Source organism: Ursus arctos, unplaced genomic scaffold, assembly GCF_023065955.2.
Source record: "Ursus arctos isolate Adak ecotype North America unplaced genomic scaffold, UrsArc2.0 scaffold_12, whole genome shotgun sequence".
NCBI lineage: Eukaryota > Metazoa > Chordata > Mammalia > Carnivora > Ursidae > Ursus > Ursus arctos.
The window spans coordinates 48,768,773-48,787,590 of record NW_026622786.1 but is presented as its reverse complement, the minus strand read 5'-3'; the positions used below and the strand labels follow the sequence as shown (position 1 = coordinate 48,787,590).

The following is an 18,818-nucleotide window of genomic DNA, read 5'->3' as shown; positions in this document are numbered from 1 at the left end:
AAAAAAATACAACACTATTCATTGGACTTTAGTAACCCCTTACTCTCCTGGACTCTATTCCTTCTTGCCTTCTTTAGCTCTTCCTGTTTTTAGCTCTCAAACGTTAGGGTTCCCCAGGGTTCCTCCCTCAGTCAGCTGCACCTCTGATTCCCTCCCATTCCCCCATACTCTCACAAAATACCTAACTTGTATCCTCAGCTCAGACCTATTCCCTAAGCTTCAGATTTTAATAGCTAACCAATTCCTGGACATCTCCACCAGTGTCTCATAGGAACCTAAAGCTTGGTTAAAACTGAATTCAGTTTCTCTCATATATCTGTTTCCATCTTGATATTCTGCAGCTCCATTGGTGGCACCACAGGTGCTGAGAAACTGGGGGACAACCATGACTCCCACTCTCACCCCTGTATCAAATCACCAAGTCCTACTGTTTTCATCTTCTAAATGTTTCTTGAATCCAACTTCTCCTTATTCCTCATTATCTCTTTCATTACTAGCCCCATTAAGTTTTCCAGTTTTTTTTTTCTTTTATCACCAGGATAGATATACATAAAATACCAATCTGCCACAATCACTTCCTATTAAGAATAGTATAGTGATGTTCCTTCACCAGTATAATAAAGCTCTAGCTCCCTAAAAAAATATGAGGACTTCGTAAAACCCACCCCTTTTTGTTAGCCTCTTTTCTGCTATTCACTCTATTTCAAACTTAACACTCAGTAAAGAAAACTGCCTGTTGCCCTTCACTGATCATGCTATTTCTCACCTCTGCTTCTGGCTAAAATGTGCTTCCTGTCCTCTCCTCTCTACTGACCTACTCCTTCTCATGAATACGTATGTGGCGCCATGGATACTTATGTGGCTTCCTCATTACTAGGGCATTTAGGTCCCCCTTTCTTTATACTTCCATAATACCATGTATTTACTTTTTCTATGTTTGCCCCAGAAATAGAACATGAGTTTCTTGAGGGCAGAGACCATACCATGCATTATGACTCTAGTGTTATGCCTGTAACTGAGTAGATGTTTAATAACTACTTACCAAATAAAGGGATAACTAAATTATTGAAGTACTTTATACCCATTCTTGTCATTCTTTTTTTTTATATATGAGGTAACTGTGTGGCATGGACAGTAGTGTTCACCAACTATTCCATGAATTTCTCTTATATTTCCCAGCCTTTCTTGAACTTAGGTTGAGGCCTTGTAAATAGTTCTAGACATGGAGATATAAGCAAAAGTGATCTGGGTCACTTCCAGTCTGAGATCTTTAGAGCAGTGGCTTGTTTTCTATACTCTCTTCTCTGCTTTGACTCTTCTAGAAGTCTTAAGATGGTGGCAACATAATACTCTGGGGGCAGAACCCATGACAGTGGACAGTGGAAAGTAAGCCTATCTGGTGTTAAGCCACTGAGATTTCAGGATTAATTTGTTACCACAGCAAAATTGAGTTTATCTTAAATAATGCTCATTGTTCCACATTTATAAATTAATATCCATCTTATTACATACATAAGGTTGTATTGAAGTTACCAGTATGCAACTCTTTTTCTAAAGTCTGCAAGATGCATAGGCTTAGGAAAATCTGCACCATGTGACTGATATTTACAACTGGCCTGACTGTTCCTAGCCAGCCCTCTGCCTTAAAGCCTCTGCACATCAGAGTGTGCTTTGTACACTTGATTTGTTTTCCATTCTTGCCCAGCTTAACATACAGGTAGAGTAGTTCATCTAAGTAAAAGTGAGAATGTTTTCCTACACAAAAAAATCCCCCACACTTATTCACACGTGCCTCTGAGTCTACACAGCTGAATGCCATGCTCTAACTTTAGATTTTGATCCTTGGTTTGTTTTTTTCTGTGTTTATTGGAGATTTCTTTTAACTTTTTTAAATTTAAATTCAGCTAACATATGATGTATTATTTGTTTCAGGGGTACAGGTCTGTGATTCATCAGTCTTATATAATACCAATTGCTCATTACAACGCATATCTTCCCCAGTGCCCATCACCCAGTTACCCCATCCCTAACTCCCTCCCCTCCAGCAACCCTCAGTTTGTTTCCATAATTAAGAGTCTCTTACAGTTTATCTCCCTCTCTGGTTTTGTCTTGTTTCATTTTTTCCTCTCTTCCCCTATGATCCTCTGCCTTGTTTCTTAAATTCCACATATCAGTGAGATCGTATGATCATTGTCTTTCTCTGATTGACTTATTTCGCTTAGCATAATACCCTCCAGTTCCATCCACATCATTGCAAATGACAAGATTTCATTTTTGATGGCTTTGTAATATTCCAGTGTGTGTGTGTGTGTGTGTGTGTGTGTGTGTGTGTATCTCACCTCTTCTTTATCCATTCATCCTTGTTATAAATAAATTTCTCCAAAGAATAGTACCATGTTCCATTGCAATTGTAGCCTAAAGGCCTCAGAGACTCTCTCCAAAGTAGTCCTGGCAGTCTCTGAAGCCTTCCTAATGTGTCAAAGATGTGTGTGTGTAACTTCTGCTGATCCACAATTACCAATAGTCTCATCATAACATAGAAACAACTCCATTCTTTTGACTATTATTCTATAAAATACACTGGTTTTCCTAATTAGGTCTCAAATTTTATTGAACTATGGTTGTATCTTGTTTCAGTGATTTTTTTTTTTTTCAGTTGAAAGAGACAAAACATCTGACTTCAGGTGTGGCTTAATTTCAGCCTAATATGTTATCAGGAGCCATCTTTTAACTCAAACAGGCTCTTCCCTGTTTTTCATGCCTGAAGCTCCCAGAGCTGTACCCTTCCAGTTTCTAACCCAGCAGGGAAGAAAAAGAGTCTCTTCCCCTGAAGTCTCAGTAAAAGAAACATTAGTTCTCATCTGCTCTGAATGGACCCTGTTCCCATCCTTGAGCCAACCCCTGTGGCCAGGTGAATACAACGCACTAATTAGCTTAGGTGTTCCTCACTTCCCCGAAGTGCCAAAAAGGAATCAACTTCAAGGGAAGCAGATGGCCTTACAGTGCTAAACGGGAAAATTTGGGGGGAGAAATCAGAAATCAAGAGATGATGCTGGTAGCAATAGCTTCTTTTATCCTCTCCAAATAGTCTGCTGCCCATAGGTAGAATTTAGAGACAACTTCAATTTAGGGAATTAGAGTGTTTCATTAAGCACTGTGTGTTACACCTTGATCATATTCTCACTCTCCTTACTCTGAACTTCTCTACGTTATTCTTTTCTCCCGTATGCTACTTCTGTTTCAGTTATTTAAATGTATTTGTTCCCTTGATTAAATCATCAGCTACTTTAAGGCAGGAACTGGATTTGAATAACTGTGGATCCTGCCTTGTGCCTTTCACATACTGGGCATCCCCACTATTCAACCAATAATAATTTGTCAAGTAAATGAAGGGATAAGAAATGAATGGGTCTAATTCATACTATCATCATTTCACAGTAATGTAATGCCTATAGGGGGTATGTGTGTAACGTTCTAATACACACACATAATAAAAACCTACTGTGTGCCAAATACCATTGCAAACAATGGGGATACAAGGAATAGTAATTTAAAAACAAACACTGCTCTGCCCTTCAAAAATTTATATTCTAGTGAAGACAAACACACTGAGTAATTAAGGTGTAATAAATGCTATAAAGGATGATTGTAGGGTGTTAAGAGAGAATAATCAATTTTAATTTTTATTATTGTTGCTCTGATTGTTTCCAGATCAGCTCTAGGTTGACTACCTCAGGGACTACCAGTCTGTTAAACTTAGGACTTTTTAGTGGATTAATATTAGATTCCCAAATAAAGTTTCCAGATTCAAGAAATTACACTTATATTGTACTAAGAAAAGACTAATTTTGTTCTCTTTCTCCCTATCTCTCTCCTAGCCTGAAGTTCTGGATCAAATACAAAATTTAAGGGAGCTGTGGATGGATAATAATGCATTACAAGTGCTACCTGGGGTATGTAAGTTTTTATTATGACATGTTGTAGTCTAGCATCTATGTTATATATTAATTGTGATTAATAATAATCTTCATTTATAAATCTCAGTGTTTGACTTTCAAAGTAAAACATTTGTTTGGTCACCAAGTGTTTTTCACTAGTCGTTTTTTTCTTTTTTTCCACATACCTTCTGTAAGTGATGCAGGTATATACAATGTATGAAAGATTTTTCTTGTTCTTTTAGGATTATATTTTTCATCTCTCCACATACTGATTTTTAAAAGCTAAGAAACTTATATTGTTATATATAGAAAAAGAAAGTGCTACATATAAAATTCAAGTCTTATTTTTGCAAAATCAAATTTATTCCTATAGGTAACTAGATAACTGTTTCTGCTCATATTGTTAGAGCTCTTCCACAAAATAAAAATCTTTCTCTCAGTTTAGGTGATTTCCAATAGGATACACTTAAATTTTTGAAAATGGTATGTGACAAATTACAAAGTGTTAAAAATAGAAAGTAGAACTAGAGTCCATTTTTTTTCAACTAACCGACAATCCAGCAATATTTCCCAAATAGTACATTTACCAGTCAACTCATTGAGTGTGAACATTCCTACCTTTCCATTCAGTGGAAGAATGGCGTCATAAAACACTGCCTCTTGCCACTCATAATACATGCGCCTAAATAAGCATGTACATACACACACACATCAACCACAATGTTCCTATTGGTAATAGCCACTTCCAAACCCTTGCATTGGGCTAAGTAGACAGGACAGCTGGATTTGTAATAACTCTTCAGCCACTGAGATTTGGATGTGTGTTCCCAAAGCCAGTTTTATTCTTCTTTTGACTTGACATTAAAAATTCCTTAAAATGATTGCAAAAGCAAGTAGAATAAGAAGTTTTTCTCTTTTGAACAAGCATGAAACCACATAAAGGAGAAAATGTGGCAAAAGATTAAGGAAAAAAATGCCTTTTCTCTTATCAAAAGAATACATTTATACTGTCATCATAGACACAAAACAAAAAAGCATGCACATCCTTTATATATTGATTTATTTAAAAACCATTTATAAATACACCTCTATGAACCAGAAACTGTGCTAATGTTAGGGTTACAAAGATAATATATTCAATGACCTTGAATATATTTATTTGAGGAGCTCACACATAATAGGAGAGACATATCTAGATTCCACTACACATAGTAGAGCCTGATTTGTGCCAGATTCAAGGTAGGTAGCAACACAGGTAAGACACTCATCAATTCCCTGTGCAGAGACTGAGGATCAGAATGTGTAGTCGGAAAAGTCTATACCTGCCTCTTTGATATATTTATTAATTCAAAAACACCTAGATAATGCGTAGCTCATGATAAATGCTAGGTGTTTTACAGATATTTACTCACTTGATCCTCATAATGAGCATATGAAGTAGGGTTTATTACCATCCCCATGTTATGGATGAGGAAACTAAGACAGAAAGAGTAAGTAACTGGCCCCAGGTCGTGCAGCAGGTGGATGGTGATAATTCAAACCAGCACCAGAAGCTGTTGTTCACTATGATGTTCCAACATGCCACTGCTATAGAATCAACAGAAGGCACAAATGAGAATGATGTTCATCTTTCTTTTCATAGCCATTACATTTCCAAAATCCAACCTTGAAAGTCAGCTCAGACCTCAGATTCTTTAGTAAGCTTATTAACTAAATGGAAAAGTAGTAATCAAACTGTCCATGAAACAGATAATGCTGCCTAATTTGTCTGTTTCAAGAGTAGATTTTTCTTAAACACTGCTTTAAGTAGATTTCTCATTTTAGTATACTTGAGTTTCATATTTTGTTCTATTGCTTGGGGGAATACCCCTACATCCTTGCCATAAAGAGGCATGGCTTTCTGAATGTCAATGCTAGCAAATAGTTGCTATGCAAGTACCTAGAAACACATGTCTTTGAAACGCTTCTCTTGAATGTAGACTTCAGCTAACCCATGTCTATCAGTTTCAAAGAATGATTAATCCTAAATATTTCATTTCACAAGACACAGGAAAAAAAGCAAGTTCATCTTATTATTAGTTCATGTATCATAATACATTAAATTAATATACTTGTAAAAGACTTTTGGAAGCCTGAGCTATCATTATGCTACTCTGCTTTTCATAAATCAGAGAAGCAAGTAGATGATGATGAAAAATTAGTCTTCTAAATAGCTGTCTCGTGACTGTCCCTCTAAGATCAATCAATCAAAATGTGACTAAACAACACATTGAATCTGTATTTATTCTTAAACAAACTCCAGTATCTTCTTTTGTTTGTGATGGCTTCCACTCCTTTCATTTGCTGTCTACTGCTCACTTATAGACCCCGTTATGTCAAGGGATGTTGGAGCAAGATTCAATATCCCCAAGTACTCTGAGACAGTGGACTTCAAAGGCCTTTATCACTCCAGGCTACTATTGCCTTTATATGGTGCTTGAAAGTGAAGGTTTAGAAAGACTCAAAAATAAACACCGAAGTGTTATTTTGCTTCTGAAAATGATGTTTTGAAATTTCACACCAAAATAGTGAGTTGCAGTGCAGATAACAATGAAGGAGCCTTTAGAGTAAAGACATTTTCTCATGATAAAGGAACAAAAAAGAAACACACACACAAACACACACACACACACACATAAACACATATATCATTCTTTTCTTGCTCACCAGAAGAGAAGAATGAGCCATGGTAACATAATAGCTCCTTGGGGTGGAAATCTATAGGTAAAGTGAGAGTATTTTTCCAAATGACATATTTCCAGGCATGGGGAGAATTCAGCCCCCTGACCTAAGTCGCCCAAAGTACTTATTTCCTAGCTTAGCAACTGTTCGTCTACTCCAAGACCTTGCTCACATTCTCTACCTGCATGGGGAGTGAGGGAACAGGCCTAGATATATGTGCTGGGTTAATTAGGGAGTTCGAGGTCAGTAACTGACAATATAATCAACAGGCTTTGTGGTCTGTAATCTGAGAAAAGTGTGTTTGAATTTTAGCTCCACCCCTTATTAGTGGGGTAACCTTGGAATGTTACTTGTAGTAGATGCTGTCATGCATCATCCTCCTGGAATGAAGAACTGACTCTATTTCTGAAGCTTCTGGGAATGCTGCTTGCAGCTATCCACCCTCCTCAGGAATTGCTTCAGCTGAAGAGAACTTCCTTACGCAGGGTCTCATCCCTATTCCAGAAGACTTCCACCCAATGACCAATGATAAAGGTCTGGCTCCTCACCCTTCCTCAGGACAACTACAGGGCAATCCCAACTTAGTGAGTCTTGAAGGACCAGTTGCAGACTTCCTCAAGACTTCATCACAGCTCAGCATCTTCATCTGCCCACTCATGCTTGCTTTCTCCCCTCTGTCTTTCGCTGTTTTAATCCTAAGAACACTCTCTCATAAACTTCTCTTTGTCTGTGCTTCCCAGGGAACCCAGTGTGTGACATTACTTAATTACTAAGCTTTAATGCGTGTTAAAGTGCAAATTCTGATTCAGTAGGTCTGGAGCGGGTCTGAGATTCTACATTCCTGACAGGCTTCTAGGTGGTGCCAATGCTGCTGGTCTGCAAAACACATTTTGAGTAGCAAGGATATGAAGTATTAAATAAAATAATATATATAAAGTACTTAGCACAGTGCCAAAGGTGTGCTTGTGTGTGTAATAAGTTTGTTTGTTTGTTTGTTTACACTCTTGTCAAATAATTGGAGACAATATACTAAAGTATACACAGGTAGATTAGAAGAACAGATGACCCAGTGAACACGGATATGTGTGGGGCATTTATTTGCAAAACATGCCCTGAAAGAAAAAGAAAATGAGGACTTTCATCTTGCTCTGACTTCTGTGGTCCCTGTCCCAACTAAGCAGCCCTTGATACTCCTGTTCACAGTATGACTTTTTTCCTCCCTCTCCTTCTCATCTCCTCAGCTACACCATTTCCAGATCCTCGTGATGGGTCTCTGCCACTCCCATCATGAATCTTTCTTCCACAGTCCCCTGAAGTTGGTATTTTAAAGCACAAATATGAGCGTGTCATTCTCCATCTTAAAAACCTTGAACAGCTTTCCTTGCCTGTAAGGTAGAATTGACATCTCCTCACATAGCACGTAAGGCCTTTTAATACCTGGCTTCTTGTAATCCTACAAATCGAATTTCCCACTCTACCTTAAACGTGCATGATTTTTCACATTCTGCTATGAATGTATATGTCATTTTCTCTTCCAGGTGCAGGTTCTTCTTTTCTTGATAATCTGTGTCTTCCTGGCATTTTGTAGCCCTGTGCTTCTGTGTCATTCTCCACATGCTTTGTTTTCTTGCATATATTATAGGGTATTATAATTATTTGTTTATTTGGCATTTTCCTCCACTACTATGAGCTCCATAAGGATAAAGACTTTGTCTGTATCATGACAAGTCTCTCCTCATACTTAGTTGACTTAATCATAATTGTTCTCCCATATACAACACAAACCCTGACACATAGTAGATCCTCAAAAAGAACTGTTGAATGAACAAGATACAGAATCTGTTTGGTAGGATAAAGTCCAAATCATGATTTAAAACCTTTCTCCTGCACTTGAAATTATAAGACTCAACATGTCAACATATGTTGTTTTGGTGGCAATCTGTATTTATTTATTCATTCATTCATTCATTCATTCATTCTTCTGCATCTTTGAGATTGTTGAGTTGAGATGCAATACACATGCCATAAAATTCACTCATTTAAAATATACAGTTCAGTGGCTTTTCGAATACTTGCATGATTGATAGCCATCACCACAGTCTAATTTTAGAACATTTCCATTATCTCCAGAAGAAACCCTGAAGCCATTAGCCATCACTCCCATGTCCCTTCCCCCCAACCTCCAGCAACCCTAATCTACTTTCTGTCTCTATAGATTTGCCTAGTCTGGACATTTCATATACATAGAATCATGCAACAGGTGGTTTTTTGTTACTGGCATCTTTCACCGCATATGTTTTCAAGGCTCATCCATTTTGTAGCATATATTTGCATTTATGGCAAAATAATATTACAACATGTGGATATACTACATTTTGTTTATCCATTCATCAACTGATAAGCATTCGGTTGTTTCCATTTTTTGGCTGTTGTGAATAATACTGCTTTGAACATTTATGTTTTTGTGTGGACGTATATTGCATTCTTGAGTATATGCCGAGGGATTGCTGGGTCATATGGAAACTCTATGTTTAATGTTTTGAGGTACTAGCAAACTGTTTTTCAAAGTGACTGTACAATTTTAAATTCCTGCCAACAGTGTATGAGGATTGCAATTTCTCCACATTCTTGCCAATGCTCATTATTGTTGTAGTTGCTTTTAAAATTAGTTTTACGGTGTTGTGGTTTTTACAATTTTCAAATGTCTTGTGAAAGTTTCTCAACTAACCCTGAGTTTATGCAATGTTATCAAGTCTATAGGGAAGTTAAAGATGTTGGTATACCTGGATATATCAAAAAACAGAATAGAAACAGTTGACATGGACATTTCTGGATGTGAAGCCCTTGAGGACCTCTTACTGTCATCCAATATGTTGCAACAGTTGCCTGACTCTATAGGTGAGAATATTCTATTATGTCATGAATGTTTATATGAAATATATCATTTTCTTTTTTGGCCGAGTCCTAGTTTATCAATAGATATGGGGAATATACTGTTAGCCTGACTGATATTAATAAATTACCAAGTTCATTATTCAAGATATAAAAATAGTATTTTACCAATATCTTAGAATGAAATGGTAACACTAGTTATTAAATTCAAGAAGGCTCTCCTATTAAAACGATCTTACCAAATTGACATATTTTTTTTTAATTCAGATCTTTTAAGTTATAAAATGTTACTGGAAAAAGTGTATTTCTGGTTGTTATATGCAAATAGTGAATCATGGAACCTTATATTGAAAACTAAGGATATACTGTATGATGACTAACATAGCATAATAAAAAATTATTATAAATTTTAAAAAGTGTATTTCTTAGATTTAGAGTAATTTGATAACCATGTATGTCTCCTTTTATCACCATAGAGTTAGCTTCTATCCACAGAGTGTTGCCATATCCTATTTTCAATACTATTATAACACTGCTATAATCTAGAAATAGCATAAAGATGTATAATAAATATAAAATCTCTTTGTGGTTCTTTTATTAAAGACAGGTACATTGTCTTTTATATGCTGTTAAGATTTATGACAGCAGAGAATTTGTCTGTTAGTATATGTCAAGTACCCAATCCATTTTTGTTATAAATTTTTGTATGAGTAAAATAACTAGAGATTCCTTATAATTTAATAATGAGCAAACCGTTTTGTGTAGACATCTTACTATTATTTATGAGCGGACTCAGGAGGGTAATTATTTAACTTTGGAGATTAGTTTTTAACACTCTTTGAATTTGATATGTCATATATTCTGGAACTTATTAAAACCTCTGACAATTAAGTTACAACCTAGGTACTCTGATGGAAAGGAAGCCAGAAGACAAGGCAGTATTTCAAATTTTTCTTCAATATTTTGTTCCCATTTTCACCATTCTTTCAAGCTAATAGCAATCTAGGTTTCCTTTCTTTGTAGATTGATAATCTTTTATTTATGTAACCACGTACTTTATAAAAACAGTATTTTTCCAGCTCGTTCCATTGTAAGACTTATGCGAGAGCTTTATTGAACACTTACACATTTCCAGGCTCTTTCTCTGAAAATTCTGATTCACTACATTTGTGATAGGCCCTCTGATTTGTTTGTATTAAGCATCCTAGATGAAACTTATAATCAGATAAGTTCAGAAAATACTGTTTTATGTTGTAGAAGATGAGGAGGTATAATGGTTAAAAAGAGCATCCTTGCGTATAACACCCAGTGCACCATGTAATACCTGCCCTCCTTAATACTCATCACCAGCCTATCCCAATCCCCCACGCCCCTCCCCTCTGAAGCCCTCAGTTTGTTATACGCTAGTAATGAATCATGGAACTTTACATCAAAAACTAAGGATGTACTGTATGGTGACTAACATAATATAATTAAAAAATATCATTCATTAAAAAAAAAAGAGAGAGCATCCTTGCATTAAGATGACAGAGGTGATCATCTCCGGTCAAGATAACCACTCAAGATACATGCCTTAAATCCCCATTCCATCACCACTCCATATCTCTTCAAAGACATAATGAGAATAGAAAAGCGACTTACATTTAAAGAACATATTTTTGTTCCTTATTGCCTCCTCAGTACCAAGAACTGTGCCTAGTTTATAATAAGGGCTCCTTAAATATTTAGCAAATAAAATAATTGAGCCGTGCTTTAGGAAGAATGAACATCTACCTGAACCGGAGCTAGAATGGAAATATAGCACTGACCCCACGCCTAATGAGCTCCAGACCACAAACAGCAGTGGCAGCTCTAAGTTCCACTTCTGCAGTGAAAAAAAAAAAAAAGTAAAAAAATAAAGTACCATAAGCATAACAAGAGCATCCAAATGCACAGGAGATTGAGGCAACAGCTCCTTTTCTGTGAAGAGAGCCTGAAACAAGCTACAACTGGTATGTGGAGCTGGCATTAGAGAGAACAGATACACATTCCTTGCTGAAAACTGGCAAGTCACAGCTGGTTTGGACTGGATCTGCCCTATACACATGCGATGAGAGCGCCATGTTGCTAATACCAGACCTGGTTCCGAACTCCAGAAACCTGGGGTCAGGGGTAGGTAACCATAGAACTGCCAGAGAGTGAGGGGTGAGCATAGGTAAGGAGAAAGTATTCACCCTCACAAATGAGCGTGCAAACAGGAATCTTAAAGGAAAACTAATGTTGCAACAACAAAAAACTCAAATAGGAAAATTTACCCAGGAAAAACTGAAGTCATCAAGCAATATAAAAAATTATTTTTAAGTATGTGTAGATCCTCAAATAGACAAAAGTTGCAATAACATTCATAAAAATAATAACTTGTAAAACAAAAACAAGAACTATGACTAAGAATAGGTGGTTATAAAAAAAAACAATTAGAAATCCTGGAAATGCAAATGGCACATAGTGAAATAAAAGATGATATAATTATTTGTTTAAAATATCTTTCTTTAAGACGGTAGACTAGGAAATTAGCCTTATGGTCTGGGGAAGACAACATGGAAAGGTGATAGAAAACACCAGATTAGGTACTTGGCCAGCATAAAGCAGGCTAGGATAGAAAGCGGGTACTATGTATTTAACACCTTCATTAAGAATCTGAATGGCTCTCAAATTAGGAAAGTAACTTTGTTAGAGGAGCTTACTCATGAGACTATATCTTTGGACCCTGTTGACTTTCAGAGAAAATTACATTTATGCATCTGCAGAGTTGCCAGAGTCCCTGATTATACATGTGGAATGGCTGACTTACCTCCAAAAATTCCCCTCTTGGTCAAGAGAAGTATCTGGGATAGGAGACTGAGAGCTGTGTTCTAAGGCCCTAAAAGAATTCATTGATTCTAATTGGATGGGAAATAGCATCTTATCTTCTTTATTTGGACATTATTGGACTACCAACATTTAAAAGAACAAAAGATGAGAAATTTCATAGTATCAATTAAGGAAAATAGCAACTAAAATTAAAATCTTTACTTTCTTCACATCTATTTTAGTTCTTCTGCAGCTCTGAGGTATTTGAATGGAGTGATACACTCAACAAAACCTGTGTGCTGAGTCCCTTTCCTTGTCTGGTTCCAGGGAACATGAAAGGGGCTCATTTATTCCTCTAGATAGAGCTTTAATTATATAATTTTTTTTTTTTTACTGTCCAAAGCAATTTATCTTATTCACTTAGCAATTAAGAACACAGGTTTTGTAGTCAAGTTATCCTAGTTCAAATTCTGGCTTTTTTATCTTGCTAGCTTTGTGACCTTAGACCAGCTACTTAATCTCTCTGTGCTTAGTTTCTTCATCTGTTAAGTAGGGCAGTAGTAGTACCTGCATCATGGGATTATTTTCAGCAATAAATGAATTCATATATGTAAAATTACTTAGAACAGTACCTGGCACATAGTAAGTGCTTGTGTGCTCATGTTAGCTATTATAATAATATAATAACTATTATAATCTTAAATTTGATGAGTGCACAGCTATTTGGCTTTCAAAATTCTATTACATGTGTGTACATGCCATGGGAATATTAGCTATTTTTGATAACAAATCATATTAATGTTTAATACATTGCTACTTATTATATATATTATATATATATATATATATATATATATATATATATATATATATATAAAATCATAGTTAAAGTCCTCCTTTTTCTTTCCCTTCAATACTTAGTTGGGAATGTAGGCTAAAGAGGTGGGGAATTAGGGAAGGACACAAATAGAGGGAAGGAACGGAATAGAATACCTTTGGTTCCTGTAGGATGAAAGAAAAACATCCAAGCAGATATGATATAGAAATGCAGTAAAGGAATTATTTGTTAGAAAAAGTCATGAGCAATGAAGGTTAGGTTGATGCCCTATTTCTGCTCCGAGGACAACCACATTCCTGCAGAATCTGTCCAAAGAACATCCCCTTGGATGGAATATGTGAGTGACCAAGTAGTCCCATCACAAATGAGCAAGGTTCCTTTAAACCCACAGACATGGAGCTAAGCACAGAGACCCAATTTGCTTCCACCTTTAAAGCTGTAGAAGCTTCCGTCAGGTGCCAGAGCCACTACTCCATTCTCCAAAAAATCTCTGCTGCATCAACCTTTTAGTTTTAGTCCCTAACGTGCCTCAAGATTTTTCACCACTACTTTCAGACTTTGGTACTGTGATTCTCTTAAAGGCTATGTTGCAGCCTGGCTTCATGGTGTTTGCACAGTGGTCTGTGACCCAGCGTAAAACTTCTTATGCTCCAGTCAAGTGACATTGAGACTGTCGACCCTCCTCTAGCTCCACTGGTGGGCAGGTGCAGTAGTTGATAAGGGCTACCAAGTCATAAAGAATTTAGCTGTAATCCATCACCCCCTGTTTTCTTTTCACAATTGGTGAACAAGCTCTTTTCTATTTCCAAGGTTGATACTTCTTACATACACACAGAGAAGCTGAAGTGATTCAGTCACCCTTTAAACGTAGATGAATATGGCAGTGGGTGAGCAAACTTCAGAGATAAATTACCCTGGTGAGAATTGTGCTCTTTCCCAGGTGCTGCTGTTTTCGGCAGTGAAGCCTGGGGGCACAAGCTGATGTATTAAGCTCCAATATTTTGTAGATATTTTCTCACAGCAGTCTGATGGTGAGAACCTTTATCTCCACTAGAGATTCTGAGTGCTTCTACAGAATATGTAACTGAGCATACTGAAATTTAAAGTGCAATAATTGCTTATTTCAGATGTATTCTGACTTACTCTGTGCCTTTAAGGAATCCTCAGAATACTTGAGGTGGGGGGGGGGGGGCATGGTCCACGGCAGTGTTTCTCAAAGCATATTCACAAAACACTAGCTGTACAAGGTATGCTGCACACTCACACGCATTCCACAAAAGCTTAGGAGAGTCACATTGCTACATTAATGTATTAAAAGCTCCTAGGAAAACATCACTAAAGAAATATGTTTATTGTTGTTTAATTTCGCATTTCCCAAACACATTTGACCATGGAACCCACTATATTCATGAAAACAAGTTTTCTGGAAACAAAAAAGTAGCTTACAGTATATATGTATATTTCCAATGTAAAACAGAAATTAACCGCACTTTGTCCTTGGACTTTGGCTATTTAAGCCATTCTGATACTACATCGTGCCTGGGTAAAGGAAGCTGTTCTTCAGTTACTCTGTGGCTATACTCATAAAACCCTAGGAATAGAGCAGGCAGTAAGGGTATGGGAGGCATAAATCTGACAGTGAAATATAAATAGTTGAAACTTCGATTCTTGGCCAGTTCTACTCGGTATATTAAAATTGCAAGTTTTTGTGCTTTCTGCTGATCCAAGTCAAGGATTTATGGTAACAAAAAGAGTATGAGATCATATGTTGTAATTTTCCAAGCCCATAATTATAAGCACTGCATCGCAATACCTCAGTACCCATTTGTTGATTATTGGGCTTACTTCAGATTTGTTTTTAATTTGTATCACAACAGGGATGTTAGTTATTAGTGCTTAGGAGTTAATTAAATATTAAATCACAGCTGGCTTAAAAATTTTCATCTGGTCCATTTGCAGTATACTAGATAAGGGAAATGTGGTCGTGTTGCTGTCAACTTAGGTTTCTACGGAGCTCTATGTTTTGTTTATTTGTCTGCGTTGATGTACGTGAACTCCCACTGACGTAAGTGAAGTTTTTACAACTGGACAGTCGAGACTAGACTACAGACAAATATATTTGTGGCTTTATATAAGCAGAGTGTAGCCAGTTGGCATGATAAGTAGTCATCACAAGTGATTCTTTTTCTCGTATTGTATTTCCTGCCAGAGATCTGTTCTTATGTATTAATAAACCTTCTTCTCTGTTTTAGGACTGTTGAAAAAATTAACTACTCTAAAAGTAGATGACAATCAACTTACAATGCTACCCAACACAATCGGAAAGTAAGTGCCAAAGTTCCATACCAGTCAGCCCCTCTGAGCCAGAAACAAAAGGATATGTTGAGTTTTTTTTACTTCAGAACATTTTCTATCTTAATTTAGTTTTATATCTGAGCATTGCATTGACACACTATATAAATCCTGAGAAATAACTATGACTCTTTCATAAGCAAAGGGATTACCCAGATCATTAATTATGTTATTGCTTATAATTTCCCAGATACTATTAATTTGAGAGTAGCAGCTCGAAATTCACTTGAATATACCTTATGAAATCAAATCATTTTGTATAAAGATCTGTAGTTTGTATATGTTGCCATTACAGTATAAGTGATTTATACATTATGTTAGTAATTGTTGTTTATAGTAGTAGTACTATATAATAGTACTGTAAAAGTTATTTATAAAAATTAATAAAATTATTTGCCTTTGAAAGTATGAAAAAGGTTCATCAAAGATAAATGGGCCTATTCAATTCAAAGTTGATTACTGGTTTACAGGGATAAAGGTTAAGAATCTTCTCATAAAAGTTCATATTTTTTTAGTTTTAAGTGCCATTATCTTCCTTTGAGTATTGTTTCAGGGAAAATAAAAGGGAAGTGTTAGAGGAATGAACTAAAAACAAAACAAAACAAAAACTGGTGAGAAAAACAAACCAACAGAAAGAAGCCAGTGGAGAGTGTATGGGAAATCTCTATACCTTCTTCTCAATTTTACTGTGAACCTAAGACAGCTCTTAAAAAAAAAATAGTCTTTAAGAAAAAGAATGACTGACAAACTGATTATTTAAACTTGGATTTTGGGCAGACATTTTGTCGAAAATGAACAAAGTGAGCTTGTCACTTCAAGGAAAACAACTGACAGTATCTGTCGCTGACAGTAAAATTTGAGCTATCAAGCAAAAATTGGAATTTTGGGAAATTCCTATCTGCCACTGTGAGCTTGACAGCTTCCCAATACTTACAGGCTTTTCTGATAAGACTAGTGTGATATAAGTTAATGTAATTTGTTGATATTATGTTATGCAATGTGTCAATATCTGGAGAATATATATAACTCAGTGAAGCAGTATTTCCAAATGACCAATGCATGAGTTACAAAATCAGACATGAGTAAAAAACCCATTCAAAATGCAAAATAGACCAGTTGATTTTCATGTATTGATGTGAAGAGTAAGAAAAGTTCTTTGATGTAATTTCAGATCCTACATTGCAGTTATCCCCTAAAAAACTACCACTTGTTGAGTTTTGTTGTAGTATCAAAAAAAAAAATCACAATTATCCAAAAAGACAATTAAAATGTTCCTCCCTTTTCCAACTACATATCTGTGTAAGGCTGGATTTTGTAACCAGATTTCACAAGCAGATATGAGATCCAGTCCCATCTAGTAAGCCAAAAATTGAAGAGATTTGCAAAACTAAAAACAATGTCACCTTTTTCACTAAATGTTTTTGTTTCGAAAAATATGGTTACTTTGAATAAAAATATGTTATTTAACATGCTATAGGTTTACTATTATTATTTGACAGATAGTAATTATTTTTAAAACTCCTGTTTTAATCTATAATATAGTAGATACCAGTAGATATAAAAAATATAAACACATGATCTTTAGAGTTACCCATGATTTTTAAGAGTGTAAAGGGATCTTAGGACCAAAAACTTTGGAGATGTCTGTTCTATATCACATCATGTTTTGTAAAATAAAATTTTGAGAGCTATTGTCTAACTTATGTTCTCATTTCAAGGTAGCACCTGAATACAAATGATTTGAATTTGAATGTATGGCAAAAAATAAACTAAATATCTAAACTTTTATAGTATACCTTAATAAGCAATCTGTATGAAGTAAAAATAACAATAATAATAATAATAGTGATAGCTTTGTTTTTCTTAGGGAATTTGGTGTTGATAGATCAGAGGTTTAGTGCAAGGCCTAGAGGTGAAATTTGATTATGATCTTATTTAATGGCACCCCAGGTCACATGCAAAAAGTGTTTTGTAAACAGTAGAATAGTCTGCATTTTATTATGAAACATTCTACCTAGAACTCTGGACACCAAAATCCTAGAAATATTAAGACAAGCTGTAGTGATATTCTTATTCTGCACCTAGAATGTTTCGATATGTTAGAATTATCTTTGGTCATTTTTAGTATTCCAACTATTAAAAACTGCTAGAAGAATTAATTTTTGAACATGTTTCAGAAATGGATTCCATGGCTTTTGTGTGAAATGACTTGTAAAACTGATTATTTTTGTTGTCAAACCTTAATTTGTACCTAGGAGTTCCAGCCACTCTACGAATTGAATGTACAATGAAAAATAATAATAACTTTGTTTTTCTCATGGTGCCAAATACTGTTTGGTGTTTTACACACATTCCCTTGTAGTTAAAGCTTCTATTAAGAGTATTCTATATGTATCATTATCTCCCTCTCCCCTTCAACAGTTACAGAGGCTGAGGCTGAAATAAGTCAACAGATTTCAAAACTAAGCAGTTAATTGACCTATGATGCCTCTTAATATATATAATAGTTGAGTCACACGTTTTGTAATATTTGGTAATTTAGTGGGCCGCACTGTTCTAGAGGCAAAGGATCTTCCACAGGAAGAGAAACTGCATACTAAACCTTCTCTTTTTTAGCTTCATAGCCTTGGTCAAAAGCAATAAAAACTCAAAAATCTGAATGGAAATTTTAAAAAGTCATTCCCTCATAGGGTATGGCCAAACAGAAAGACTGTTGGACAGGGAATCAGAAAATCTAAGTAACTAAGCAAAGCTGGGTAAGCCCCTTCTTCTTATTGGGCCTCAAATTCCTGAGGGTTAGTGCAAGGAGCCCTGGCTTTGGAGTCAAACAACATGGGTGTGAACCGTGGCTGTGCCACTCGCTGTGTGAACTTGGACAAGTTATTTAACCTCTCTGTTGGCTTAGTTTCCTCATTTATAGTATCTACCTACATCCAAGATTCTCTAGTTCTTTGATCCAGATCTTTAGCCTATATGATGTCAATACCCCAGATAGTAAATTCCAGTAGTTCACTTACTAGACTGTTATAACAAGAAAATAAGTGAACTTTATTCTAGGTAACTGAATGCTAAAAAACATTTTTTCCCAGTGTTTCCTATGGAAAGATACATAAGAAACTAGAAATGTACACAGCTTTAGGGAGGAGAATGTGGGGGCTGGTGAATAGAATAAACAGGGAGACTTGCTTTTATCATATACTCTCTGTAGTTTTTGAATTTTTTATTATGTAATGTTATACCAGTCAAAA

The 18,818-nt window shown here is 35.8% G+C and overlaps 1 protein-coding gene across 2 annotated transcripts in view; it reads left to right on the top strand.

The window, feature by feature from the left end:
- The window catches only part of LRRC7 (leucine rich repeat containing 7), a 508,428-nt gene that overhangs the window by 367,274 nt on the left and 122,336 nt on the right, over positions 1 to 18,818 (top strand). For both annotated transcript variants that reach the window (XM_057310572.1, XM_057310571.1), the window contains exons 9-11: positions 3,879 to 3,953; positions 9,413 to 9,557; positions 15,471 to 15,543. In XM_057310572.1, the coding sequence (XP_057166555.1) occupies positions 3,879 to 3,953; positions 9,413 to 9,557; positions 15,471 to 15,543 (293 nt within the window). The remainder of the gene's footprint in view (positions 1 to 3,878; positions 3,954 to 9,412; positions 9,558 to 15,470; positions 15,544 to 18,818) is intronic.